The sequence below is a fragment of the Erythrolamprus reginae genome, chromosome 2, assembly GCF_031021105.1.
Source record: "Erythrolamprus reginae isolate rEryReg1 chromosome 2, rEryReg1.hap1, whole genome shotgun sequence".
NCBI classification, from domain to species: domain Eukaryota; kingdom Metazoa; phylum Chordata; class Lepidosauria; order Squamata; family Dipsadidae; genus Erythrolamprus; species Erythrolamprus reginae.
Window position 1 is genome coordinate 225,902,271 of NC_091951.1, and position 14,455 is coordinate 225,916,725.

The following is a 14,455-nucleotide window of genomic DNA, read 5'->3' on the forward strand; positions in this document are numbered from 1 at the left end:
CATGCCATTTTCATGAATTAAAAAGGGAAGAAGTATAGAGAATGGTGTTTTTGCTGTTTTCTTTTAATTTCCTTTCCATTACTATTTCTTAATCCATTTGTATAGCTGTACAGTTCTGCACAGAAAAAGTATAAGGTATATATGTGCTTGTACAGGTATGTGTACATTTCAAGAAAATATCAAATATAAGGTTCCTCCTGCTCCCTTGATCCCTTGAGATGAAGGTCAGTCACCATCCTCAGAATTCTGCCATGTTTTTGGAAAAGAGGACAGTCCATTGTCCCTTCCCCCCTCCCTCCCTCCCTCCTCCTCCTCCTCTGTCTCTCTCTCTCTCTCTCTCTCTCAGAAACAGACCGAGACAGGCAGGCAGGCAGGCAGGTACTGAAAGAAATCAAATTATTCTATTTCCAGAATTAATATCTTACTCTAAATGATAGCAATATCTCACTGCACATGTAGCTCACCATATATGACACTACAGTATGAACCAATCAAGATCAAAGGGATGTCTCCTTTTGAATGCTGTTTCATGTGCAGTAAAATATGAAGAGGTCCTACTTGAGGCATCCTCACTCATGGCATTATGAACCAAATGCACCTAGTTCTTGAAGCTTCCTGGGGAAAAGCACTCCAGAGCTTCTGAAAAAGCTTTGCACTTATTTGGGTTGTTTAGGGCAATATGTAACTCAACATTGGTAGTACAGTAGTTAAATGAGATATAGTTTTGAGAGAGAAGGGAAAAAAGGAGGAGAAGGAAAAAGAGAGGGGGAAGAGAGGGGGAGGGATGTAGGGAAGGGAGGAAAGAAAGAAGGAAAGAAAGAAAGAAAGAAAGAAAGAAGAGAAGAGAAAGGCAAAGAAAGAGACAACTCAGCGAGTATCAGACATGTTTACTTTTGTCAAAATATTGAAATGATGTTGCCCTGTTGCAATGCAAGCTGCACCTGTTACATATCTATGTACAACACCACAATACATGTACAAAAGAGGCAGTGCTTATAGAGGTATGCTGCTGCTTATACCACAAGTTCCTTCCTGCAGACGCCTTTGGCTACAGCAACTATAGCAATAACAAAGTTCATATACCTGATCACCTGTATTGCGGGAAAAAGATCTGGGCTACCAGATTTTATCTATATATAATTACAGAGACAGACTTTATGTTCACTTCCATCTAATTGACTTTGGTTTTATAGCATTTTTAATGCCAACTTTTATTGAAGAGTATTAGATAAGTATTTCACTAAAAACCTGGGCATCTTTAATCAGTTAAAATAGTCAAATCCTTCAACATCCCCCTCCACTTGTAATATGATATTTATCTTAGAAGAATTAGTTTGCAAGATTTGGTCATTTGAAGTTTGATACCTTTGGATTTATGAATGAAACACATGAAACTCAGCCAAAAGTTTCTGTTAGCAATGATTTTATTAAAAACAGGTATAGAAATCAAGATTGCTGACATGGTCAAAAGTCAAAAGTCAAAGACTATTGATTTCAGTTCTGAGAATTTTAAAAGGTCAAGATGCTTTTATCTTTTGCACTTCAATCTCACCCCATCACATTCAATAGAATTGGCATGAATCAGATTACATGACATCTCTATAATTCTATGGCATCTCCCTGGAGGAAATGACTCTTATTGAATTCAACGGAGGCCATGTTCTGTGGTGACTGGTTCATGTTCAGTATAAAGTTGCAATTCTATGCGTATTTCCTTCCAAGTAAACATGGTTAAAATTTAAAAAAATATACACACATGAAAATGCTATGAATGTTCCTATAGAGATAGTAACAAGAACAGTAATATAAAGTTGGGAACAACCAAACTTTTTTTTTTTTGAAAAAAAAAAGAATCAGAATGCTACTTTGGATTTTTAAAGGCAAGAATCATTCTTCTTCTCTCTCCAGCATTCATTCAACCCAGACGTGAGGTTGTTCCCAGGGAAAAGCTTCTGTTGTATCAATTGCCACAGAACTGAAAAAAAGGAAACAAGGGCAACTAATTAATCCTGGATTAAATACCTTATCTTACTTTTTTTTAATTATCGACATGATATAAAAATATGTTGAGGCTCTAGAAGGAGTGCAAAGAAGAACAACAAAGATGATTTGGGGATTGGAGGATAAACGGAGGAAGAACATTGGATGTAGGAATTGGGTATGTCTAGTTTAATGAAAAGAAGGACTAGGGGGAGACATGATAGCAGAGTTCTAAGGGCTGCCTCAATGAAGAGGAGTGATCAACCTATGCTCCTAAGCACAGGAAGACAAGACAAGAAGCAATGGATGGAAACTAAGCAAGGAGAAGACTAATCTAGAAGTTGTGGGTGCTCCAACACCAGAGGTTTTTAAGAAGAGATTGGATAACTGTTTTCTGAAATAGTATAAGGTTTAAGCAGGGGATTGAACTAGAAGATACCCAAGTGAAAGGGAAGATGTTGGAAGAAACTGGACAATCTGCCTTTTTCTTGCACGATGAGTCCTCTGCTCCAGTTCCAACTTCTAGCAGATCTTGGATAGTTGGTTCCATAAATTAGTTTAAGCTAGAAGAACTTTACTTTTCAATATTCATTCTAAGTGTGGTTTAGATTATGATAGCATATATTTTGGGTTTACTTTCCAGAGCTACTTATGCAACTGTATATATCAGTGATACACAAATATATCTGTTAGGGCTATCTTATGCCCACGGGGAACCATATCAGAGTCTTGTGGAACTAACTGATTATGACTATCATAAATAGCAATTCATTTCAGAAATGTGTGTGTAGAACTCTGACAATACTCCCTGCATCTAATGAGATGGATTGGGAGCCATAACATTTTAAGTAATAATAAATTTGATAGATTTGAAGAGCCAGTTTGATGTAGTAGTTAAGGCATCAGGCTAGAAACTGGGAGATGGTGAGGAGGCAAGGGCAAACCACTTCTGAAAATCTTTGCCATGAAAGGGAATAGTCCAAGCAGTCACCAGGACTTGACAGAACAATAGTCAAAGTTCTGAAGATGTCCAAAACTCTGCCTAAACAGACCATGGCTGTGGTGTAATAAGTTTTCCCTTTGTGCTAGTCATCCAATATTTGGGTTCTTTATGGGTGTTCTTGTCCAGATTGACATGAGGGGATTGGGTTGTGTATCCATTGTCTTATCTAGATTAGTCTAATTAAGGGCTTTTCCTCCCATCCCTTTCACCTAACGGTGTTGGAAGCTCAAACAGCAGCTTTGCTTTTTTTGCTGTGTCCTGGAGATTTATCTGCCTTCATCTCCACCCCAGCACACATGAGTAAGGCAAACATCCCTCTTAACCTCCATCCAGGTTGTCCTCCATCACAAGAGAAGAAAATCAAGTGATTAACAATGGTTGGGAACTGGGGCAGAATGGAGATTGGCAGTCATGTTCTGCCGCTTCAAGAGTGGGTTAGGAACATTTTGACTCAGTTGCAGGGAAAGATTGTAGCAGTCTACAAACAATGGATGTGGGGCACATTGTTAAGGACAGGATAACACACACAATGCATTTTTCTCAGGAATTGGATAAACCTGGATATAAAGAACGCACATGGCATATTACCTTTTTTCTTATTTTCAAATGCATTATAAATGCCCCATACAAGGCACTCTTGAAAATGAGAAGAATATACACCAGTTTTCCAAGATTGGCTTGTCTGAGATACAATTCTAAATGTGGAAAGAAAATAGGGAAAAATAACAATATAAGAATTGTATAATTTCTATAATTGTATAATTATAGAATGCTGCCCTGTGTTTTCGGAGAAGGGCGGCATTCAAATCTAAATAACAACAACAACAACAACAACAATAATAGATGAGGCTAGAATAGTGTATCCACTTTCCAGTATACTGTTTTTACCTTCCCCTCTTCTCCAGCACATTTCTTGAATACATGATTTCAAGAGACCAACTAAAAAGCATGTAGAAATATTTTGAGCTATAGCACCACAACTCTGCAATACTGTATGTTTAAATTTTTAGTCATGGAATATTACCTTTTTCATTTGAGGGGGGGAGGGAGAGAGAGGGAGAGAGAGGGAGGGAGGGAGAGTCTTTGAGAAAAATATTCTGGGAGCAGAAGCTGCTGGAAAGGACGAAATCTTTCCTTCTCCCTTTTGGAGGTGGTGGTGTTGAATTGTTTTGTTTTGCTTTTATTGAATTGACAGCCTGTCATCGTGCTCTTCTCCCCATCTTTCCAAATTTTAACCCTATATTTTTCTTGTGAAAACCCACACCTTGAGCCAGGCGGAGGGAAAGTGATTGCATACCTGGTCTAATGGGCACTTGCTTTGCTTCCATTTTAAAATGTAAGAGAATTCGCTTGTTGTTGTTTTACAAACTGTTTTAAAAAATTAGCCATTGTTGATGCTTCTCCTATCATTCCAAATAGTAATCATTTCTTTTCCATCTGCCCAAAACTCCAAGTCACAATACCATTTTTTTAATGCACAGTGTTTCCCCAAAAATAAGAACCTGTCTTATATATTTTGAATCCTGAAATAAGCCTTTGACCTTATTGCCATGCACTCAAAAGCTTGATTGGGTTTATTATCAGGGAATGCCTTATTTTAGAGAAAATAGGGTAGACAAGTTGTTGTATTTTAAGGTGGGATTTTGTTTTTCCTGAAGATAGGGGAAATTCTTAGTGATGCTGAAATCAAATGTCCCTCCCTTTGGGGTTAAATTTCACAGATATATTCAAATCATTTGCAAAAATTAAATGTATCTGTCAGAGACGTAGCATGTTGAATTTTGCCACACCTAATTCAAAGCTTGTTTACAATTAGGGGTCCTGGAGAAAGTTAAAGATTCAGTGTAATATACATTTGGAATTGACAGACTGAACTTGACTTACCATTTGTGGAGGCCTGGCTATCACATTCTAAAAACAGAAGGAGGAAAATTCTCATTAGCTATATTTCATCATCATTGTTGTCATAATTTCTACTACAACTAATAAACCCTACACAATGAAGAAAAAATTAAAAAGGAATAAACTTGTGCTCAAGGTGAATAGAAATTTCTAAATTGTGTGTGTGTGTGTGTGCGTGTTCTATAAATTCTATCAATTTAATATTGATAGATAGATTCAAAGATTTAAGGGCAATGTTTCTAAAGCAAGGCTCAAAAACTAATTCCTTAAAGGCACTGTTCTGATTGGACTTAGAGGCTACATGTAAATGTTTTTAAGAAATAATAAAAATGGAAAAATAGTATAAGAATTTTGCTAGGTTCTGATATTTTCCTGGGTCATGGCTGTATCAGAAACTCTTAGACACAGATAAGAAAATTATCAAATTTTGCAAATGGACAAGTGGCACATTTTTTACATTTACAAAACCATGGGGCACATTGAGGGGGGGGGGGTTTTGAAAAAGTTTGGACAAAAAAATTCTCTCTCTCTTCCTCCCTTTCGCTCTATTTCTCTCTCCCTCCCTCTTTCTCTCCCTTTCTTTTTTCTCTCTCTCCCTTTCTTTCTCTCTTCCTTCCTTCCTCTTTTTTGCTCTTTCTCTCCCTACCTCCCTGTCTTTCTCTCTCCCACCTTCCCACCCTCTTTCTCTTTCTCTTTCTTTCTTTCTCTCTTTCTCTCTCTCTCTCTCATTCTCTTTCTTTTTCTTTCCTGATTTCTTTCTCTTTCTCTCTCTTTCTTTCTCTCTTTCTCTCTCTCTTGCTTTCTTTCTCTCTCTTGCTTTCTTTCTCTCTCTCTTGTTTTCTTTCTCTCTCTGAGCTTCGCGGCACACCTGACCATGTCTCACGGCACACTAGTGTGCCGCAGCACACTGGTTGAAAAACACTGGTGTAAATTATCACATTTACTTAAGAATTGAACATGAACATTATTTTCTAATATTTGTAATTTTGTTCAGCAAAATATTTTTTTAAATGCTCCCAAGCCCTAGAAAGTAGAAATTGACCTTCCTTTCACTCACCTTCTCCAATTATGGAAGCTTCGTAACTTCTGCTTCCAGAAGAACTGTAGAAATCGACTTTGCACGTGAAATTGTTTTTTGAATTCTGCCACTGCTTCGCAGTGATTCTTAAACAGCTGATTAGTGAATATTTCTTATTTTCATATTTGGGCTCCTCTGTCTTTATTCCATCTGCTATAGGGTTGTTATTTAGGTACCATGTAAGAATGACATGATCTGGATAGAAATCAGTGGCCAAACACACAATTGTAGCTTTGCGATGTTTTTCCAATTCACTTTTGGATGGAGAAAATATGGTCACTTTTGGGTGTGTGACATTGTGTCCCTCTTCTGGAAGATAAAGCAACATATAATGAAAAAGATGGCTAGCCTCCTCAAGCTATGGTTGACCTACATATGTCAGCTTGCCAATTGCATCATGAAGTAATGTTGCTGTCTCTGTCTTATTTAAGCACAGGGCGTTTCAATGGAATGATCTCATTCAGCTGCCAGTCATTAAATATTGAGAATCAAGAAAGAGAGTCTAAATACCATCCATGCATCTACAAATCAATCTTGCAGTGATGGCATGAGTTCTGTGAAGAGTCAGCAGAAAAGTGAGATGGGGAGGAACTGAGGTATTGTCTCTGTTTTACCTGTAGCCCAACTACATAAGCATTACTCAAGCCTTGGTATTCAAATGCATACGCAAAGAATGATAGAACTTCACATTTGCTTGTTTGCTGTGTTTTTGTTTTTTGCTGTTGTTGTGTTTTTTGTTGACTTCTGGCAACTACATGAACAAATGCCTGTAATTTTCTTTGCAAGTTTTCAGAAGGAGTGCGTCATTGGCTCCTTACCAAGGTTGAAAGAGAATGGCTGGTCAATGGTGACCCAGTTGGCTTCATGCCTAAGCTAGGGCTAGAGCTCAGGATACTGTGTTCCCTCGATTTTCGCGGGTTCGAACTTTGCAGAAAGTCTATACCACGGTTTTTCAAAAATATTAATTAAAAATTACTTCGCAGTTTTCCCCCCTATACCATGGTTTTTCCCGCCTGATGACATCATATGTCATCGCCAAACTTTCGTCCGCCTTTAATATTTTTTTTAAAATAAACTTTGATAAATAAACATGGTGAGTAATAATCTGAATGGTTGCTAAGGGAATGGAAAATTGCAATTTAGGGGTTTAAAGTGTTAAGGGAAAGCTTGTGATACTGTTCTTAGCCAAAAATAGTGTATTTACTTCCGCATCGCTACTTCGCGGAAATTCGACTGTTGCGGGCGGTCTCGGAATGCATCCCCCACGAAAATTGAGGGAACACTGTATCCCACTTTCTAACCTGATGCCTATTTTAAAAACATACGATACAAGCATACCATACATAAAACTATATAAGCCTGGGGGAGATGTCTCAATTCCCCCATGCCTGGCGATATAGGTGGGTCTTAAGCAATTTATGAAAGACAAGGATGGTGGGGGCAGTTATGATCTCTGGGGGGAAATGATTCCAGAGGGCTGGGGGTGCCACAGAGAAGGCTCTTCCCCTGGGGCCCATTAGACAACATTGTTTAGTCAATGGGACCCGGAGAAGGCCAACTCTGTGGGACCTTATCGGCCGCTGGGATTCGTGCGGCAGAAGGCAGCCTCAATGACTCTCAGAAAGAGATGACTGCAAGGAATATAAATCCTTCCATTCCCTACCATTGTCAGAACTGAAGAAGCTTCTTGGATGAGAAGCGAAACATCTTCAACAACAAAAAAATCCAGTTGCCTTTTGAAAAAGCACCTTTGGTATATCTATACTATCTGGCCCACATTATTAAATAGCATTAATTTTTAGGCCTTGAGAATGTAGACCACATAATCAAGGACTGGTTCCCTTGCCCTATATGCTTTGTGGCTTAATATACATTGAGCAGGGAACAAGTGTGGGTTCCGCCAATTTGGATCGGTTCGCTCGACCCGCTAGCAGTTCGCTGGTTATGTTACAGCGATGTCACCGACCTGGCTCGGTTGATGTCAGTCTGTGGGCGCTGGCATCTTTTTTTTGAATTTTTAAAAAATATTTTTCCCAAATTTTATTTATTTTATTTTTTCTACTGAGCATGCACAGAAGCTGAGTTTCCGCTTTTCCGCTTTTTTAATTTTTTATTTTTTGCTATGCGGCGTGGGAGGAAGCAAACTAGCAGCGAAGTAAGTAGAAACGTACCCCTGGTAGGAAAGGATCTAGAGTTTGTAATCTTGAGGTTACAGGTTTCTTCTTACTAGGGAAACATATTTTTGACAGTAGCAGTGAATCTACAGGCAGACAAACCATTGCTGGACACATGAAATCAATCATTACAGACTGGTTACTAATTTTCCCTTACAGGGTAAAATGCCCATGTGAATAAGAGATAATGAAAAAGGCAAATGTAATTATAAGCTGCCTCAACAACTATTTCACTCCAAGTCATAGGAAATAATAACTAAACTTTATTCCGCTTTGGCCAGACCTTACCTTAACTATTACATCCAGTTCTTGGCACTGCAAACAGTTTCTGAGAATACCAATAAGAATGACCACGAGTTTTGAAACTATTCTGAACTGAGACTGAAAAACTTTGAGAAATGCAAAAGAATCTGACATCCATCATTAAAAAACATTTTTTCCTGCTGTCTTTCTATTATATATTATATTATATTATATTATATTATATTATATTATATTATATTATATTATATTATATTATATTATATTATATTATATTATATTATATTATATTATATTATATTATATTATATTATATTATATTATATTATATTATATTATATTATATTATATTATATTATATTATATTATATTATATTATATTATATTATATTATATTATATTATATTATATTATATTATATTATATTATATTATATTATATTATATTATATTATATTATATTATATTATATTATATTATATTATATTATATTATATTATATTATATTATATTATATTATATTATATTATATTATATTATATTATATTATATTATATTTTATAATCTCTTTAGCATCATCTAGGTATTCAGAAACCGGCATACTATAATTGAGGGGAGGACTACAAGCCTCAGATCCAAGGTTATAATATGGAGTAAAAAAGCCATATTGTCCTTCCTTATGAATCATTGCTACTGTAGGATAACTACAATTGCATACTGGCCCTTGAAATGCACACCATACAAGTTTCTTATGGCCTTAATATCATCCTTACCTAGAACAGTAAGCCGGGTTCCTTGGCCAAAGTGCAGCTGCTCATAGACACACAATGTGTTTTCTATGTACCAAAGCAAACATCTCACTCAAAAAGCTTTGTGGTTGTGTTAGAACGGTTCTATTCTCTGACCAAAACCCTGATTTGCAATATTGTTGTTATTTTAAGATAAATGGATTCACCTCTTCACTGGGCACATTGGCTAGAACTAATAGAAACCAAGGTCCAAAGCTTCTTTAAGAAATCAATTTGCTTAGCACTATACCCTATTATCTTGATGGATGTGCTAAATAATTATTTCAGTTCTCCTTTATTCCCATAGATCTTACCTAGTACAGTCAGCCGAGTTCCTTGTCCAAAATAGAGCCTGTCAGAGTTACACAATGTGCCTGTCTTATAAATGAAACCTATAGTAACAGCTATGTTGAAGGAATGTCTCTTGCCTATTAACTATCCAACCTGTTTCTTCTTCTTCTTCTTCTTCTTCTTCTTCTTCTTCTTCTTATTATTATTATTATTATTATTATTATTATTATTATTATTATTATTAATTAGATTTGTATGCCGCCCTTCTCTGTAGACTCGATATGATATGATCTTGATATGTTTAGGTTTGAAGTTATGCTTGCTCTTTTCTTGGGGCCGTGTTATTATTTATAGATTTTATATAGCATTGATAGATTTTGTGTGAGTATTAGAGTTTATCAATGAACATTTGTTTTGTTGTTGTTAACAGTTGCAGGCATCTGAACTAAAAGCATTCAGGTTATAAATTCAATTGTTGAATAAACCAACACTTAGCCAACTGTGTGCTTTTATTGCCTTTAATATTATAATAATTATAAGTACCCCTCAGTAGCAATTACCCTGTATTAGATAATCCTTTCAGCTGTTCACATTTTCTGTTGTCCAATTTGTGTGACTGAAAGAAAAATAATAAGCCATAGATCTACATAAAAACAGCACAGCAGAGAGAAAGAGAGAGAAAGAGAAAGAGATAGATAGATAGATAGAGATAGATAGATAGATAGATAGATAGATAGATAGATAGATAGATAGATAGATAGATAGATAGATTCTTGGTACTGAATTCTTATATATTTCATATAGCCAAGGAAGATGGTATAGAAGAGATTTCTAGGCACTTCTGTGTCAACTAGTCCCATCACATAAACCTTATTATAGTTCATGGTGACATTCTTAGCACACAAATTAATGATCTGTATTTTACAAAGAGAATCCTTCATATAAGTAGTTCAAAGGAATACATATATTTCCATATTACTCTCAACACATCCCTGTAAGGAGGCTGAGGTGAAATACTGTAATCTATCAATGAATCAAAGTCACATTTCTTAAGTCCACTGCATAACCTACCATGCTATCCTATTCCTTAATTTTCTCTTGGTAGTTGCTTCCTAACGTCCTACACGTTATGCCTAGTTTCCATATCAAAGAATCATTGAATTCATGCAAAACCCCTCAGCATATATCTTACCTAATACAGATACTCGAGTTCCTGGGCCAAAATTCAATGGAGAATTTGTGCACAGCATGAAATCCTATTACTAAAAAAAAGATGCTTCAACTGAGAGAAAACATCACCCATATTCACTAGCAGGAACTGTTTTTATAGTTACATCCTGGGGAGAAAGCATCTTTCAGCTAAATTGAACTCTGATCCATTTCTTACATGTTTTGATGCAATTGTGTACATACTATATTTATATCCTTCAGTTCTTTCACAGATGGTGGACATGTAGGGAGGGAAAACTGAACTGGGAAATTAAATGGGGAATTTTGTACTTAAGAACGACATGTCCAAGTTCAACGCACTCCACCATTCATAGTGATCTTTTGTAGAAACATTATGATTTCATGTAATGATCAAACAGGAGAGTGTGGAGGTCAAGGGCATTTTTTCAAAAGATCTTATCACAGAACTGCAGAAAAAACAATTACTGCCAACCTGTCTTCCATTGAGGACCTGTATACTGCACAGTCAAAAAAAGGACCATGAAAATATTTGCTGACCCCTTGGATACTTGACATAAATTGTTTCAACTCCTACTCTCAACATATTTCTTTAGAGCACTGTGCACCAAGACAACTAGACACAAGAACAGTTATTCCCCGAACGCCATCACTCTGCTAAAGAAATAATTTCCTCACCATTGTCAAACTATTCACTATTACTATTACTATTAGTCTTCTCATTGTTCCTATCACCCTTCTCCTCCCACTTATGACTGTAACTTATTGCTTGCATCATTACAATTTATATTAATATTGATTGTTTCCTGCTTGCTTATTTATACCCTATGACAATCATTAAGTGTTGTATCTCATGATTCTTGACAGATGTATCTTTTCTTTTTTGTACACTGAGAGCCTATGCACCAATGACAAATTCCTTGTGTCGCACTTGGCCAATAAGGAATTCTATTCTATTCCATTCCATTCCATTCCATTCCATTCCATTCCATTCCATTCCATTCCATTCTATTCCATTCTATTCTATTCTATTCTATTCTGAAAGAGATGAGCAGGAAGGCTTCTGAAAAAAAAAATCCACCTTTTGATCTCTGCCAATATACTCTGCCAGTATAACCTATGCTATCTCAGGTTCTATTACTATAACAATATGGAGCCATGTTGCATTTCTACCTGTTTCCATCAAATACATTTCCTTACCCCAAGCATTCAGCTTGGTCCCTTCTCCAAAGTCTGTCTGCTCAGTATTGTACAGCTGGCAAGGTCACGAAATGAATTCCCCTCTGGATTATCCATAAGGAAGCTGATGGGTTTTTCCTTCATCCTATTCTGTCGGCTTTAATTAGAAAGCTGTTCCATCAACGTTGGTTCCCCTTTGCCTCCAGTTCATAGTTTTTCCAGTGCTGGTAAAGCATGAGAAGGAAGGACTAAGGCTTGTTGCTAGAAGGCAGAGACTTTTATTTCCTCTTGATTTGTCACAGATATTTTATTTGGGAGCAGCACGCTGTCATCTAAGGCCATCTGTTTCCTAACAATCTCTTTCATGCTTTGAGGCTGAAAGCCAACAAAGCAGAAGTCACAACTGTCATCTATATGCACATGAATTTGCTCTTATGTTAAAACTGAAATTGTGAGGGTATGTGTGCTTGATTCATAGATGTGTTTGACCATCACTTGTTGACTACGACATCCAGTGCGACTTCTGTGTATGGGTATGGTTTACAGCAAGACAGAAACAGAGAATGGACTCAAGCAGAGCATGGAATGGACCACACCCAATTTATTGAATTTTCTTAAAACATCACAAATTTTCAGGCTAAACTAGATGTGGCAGCAGTGAATCTATCAGCTGACTGATCACCGCAAAACAAGGGTCAATGCGGGGGAAATCTTAGGTGAAACATGAAAAGTAGGAATCAAATTCTTTCTTTACACAGATTTTTACCCATAGATAATTTTTCTCAATCCGTTGTTTTTTCTAGTGGCCAGGACTTCATAAATGGGAAAGGCTAAAGTACAAATGAGAAAGAATTCAACTCCAAATTTAATCTCTCCTAAGCTTTCAAACTCTTACGTCTCTCTTTTATAAAGGGTGGCATAATTTGGGATGAAGTCGCCCCTAATTATATCTAATATTCGGTAAACAATTGCCAAGAGACCTATTGATAAATATGAAGAGACAGGTGTTGGCAATCAATTCCATCCGAGAATGTAGAATGTTAATGTTTTAATTAGTTGATTTTTATAGTTTTAATATGATTTATATATTTTTAATTTTTGATTGGGGGCTGGCTAGAGTTGGCTAAAAAAGGTGGCTATGTAAATGCTTTAAATCAATAATAAATTAATAAATTTTTCTGTATCTTTTTACTAGTCAGCCTTAGTCAAGAGGTTATTTATGTGAAATTTGCTAACAATCTTTCCTCCTTAAACAAAACATACAACAAATTTTCATGGGACTGAAGGGGAGAGAGTTATAGGAAGAGGGAGAGGGAGAGAAGGGGGGGAAAGAGAGAGAGAGCAAGAGAAAGAGACCCACATATCCCAACATGCATGATTCTCAAGTAATAGATCCTATGATGGTCAAGAAAAGCCAAAAGAGATGTTCATGAAATTTTATGAGGAGGAATGAATGCTGGAAACAATTTGTACTTCACCCATGTGTGTTTAGAGTGTCAGTTACAGTTCTTCATTCTACACCAAGAATTGATCAGCCATTCATTAACATTTTAAGAAATTTAATTTTGCTTGTAATAATAAGCTATGATTTTGTCTTACCAAGTACTGTAAGTCGAGTTCCTTTTCCAAAGTGTAGCTCAGCATAGCTACACAGTGATGAAATCACCACATAAAATGAATGGCAATTCTGGTTGGGGCAATTTCTCTCTCTCTCCCCCTCTCTCCCTCTCTCTCTCCCCCCTTCCCTCTCTCTCTCCCTCCCCCCCCCTCTCTCCGGCTATAGCTTGAATGCAACCTCACATCCCAAATGGCATTCAGATGTCAGATGACAAGCAAAGGATGAGAAATAGGAAAAAAAACAACAAGTGAGGCTTGGCTCTGCTTGGCTCCATTTTAAAGTATGAATGTAGAAAAACTACAACTTTCTAATTACATGCATCCAGATATTCAATATTTAATTAAAATTAATAATTATGTATAATCTTATGATCAAATTTATTTATTTTCTTTTAGAAAACAGTTATTATTTTTTACTTTGGATGTATAATTATACAATTTTAAATTTTAATTCTAAGCAAGCTGAACCACACACTTCCACTAATCTCATATATTTAACAGGGATCAGGCAAGAAAACTTCACAAAATAATCTTTGATTAACTTACCTAGCACTGTCAGCCTGGTTCCCTGGCCAAAGTACAGCAATGTGTTTGACACAGTATTGAAGAGCATTACAAGAATATCCCGGAGACCTTATCAGCTTGAGACAAATTCACCAGTGTGTGAATCATCTCTCATTAACACACAAGATAAGTGCAGTAAATGAATAAACTTTTGGGGAAATGTTGGGACTTTTTTATCTCTTAATGATGAAAAACGAACTAAATCAGAGGTCTTTGTCAGTTCAGGTTCTCCCTCTGGGCAATTTTTCTCTTCTTCTGTCTCCAGAACCTCATTATTTATTCTTGTAACCTTGAGTAATTTCAACTAAATCTATTGATTTTTTTCTCCTTTCTTCTAAGATGAATGTGAAGAAAATATCTGGCAAATAAAAGAGCCACATTCCAGAGGGACAGTTGTGTTGGTCTATTGTTCCAAAATAGCAAATAGCATC

At 36.4% G+C, this 14,455-nt stretch overlaps 1 gene segment (V, D, J or C); it reads right to left on the bottom strand.

Moving 5' to 3' along the window:
• Positions 1 to 1,412: 1,412 nt before the first annotated feature.
• Positions 1,413 to 14,073, bottom strand: LOC139159512 (T cell receptor beta constant 2-like). The segment is given in 6 exon segments: positions 1,413 to 1,975; positions 3,572 to 3,678; positions 4,868 to 4,894; positions 5,943 to 6,272; positions 9,500 to 9,613; positions 14,007 to 14,073. Coding segments are annotated over 6 exon segments (660 nt in total).
• Between the last annotated feature and the right edge of the window lie 382 nt (positions 14,074 to 14,455).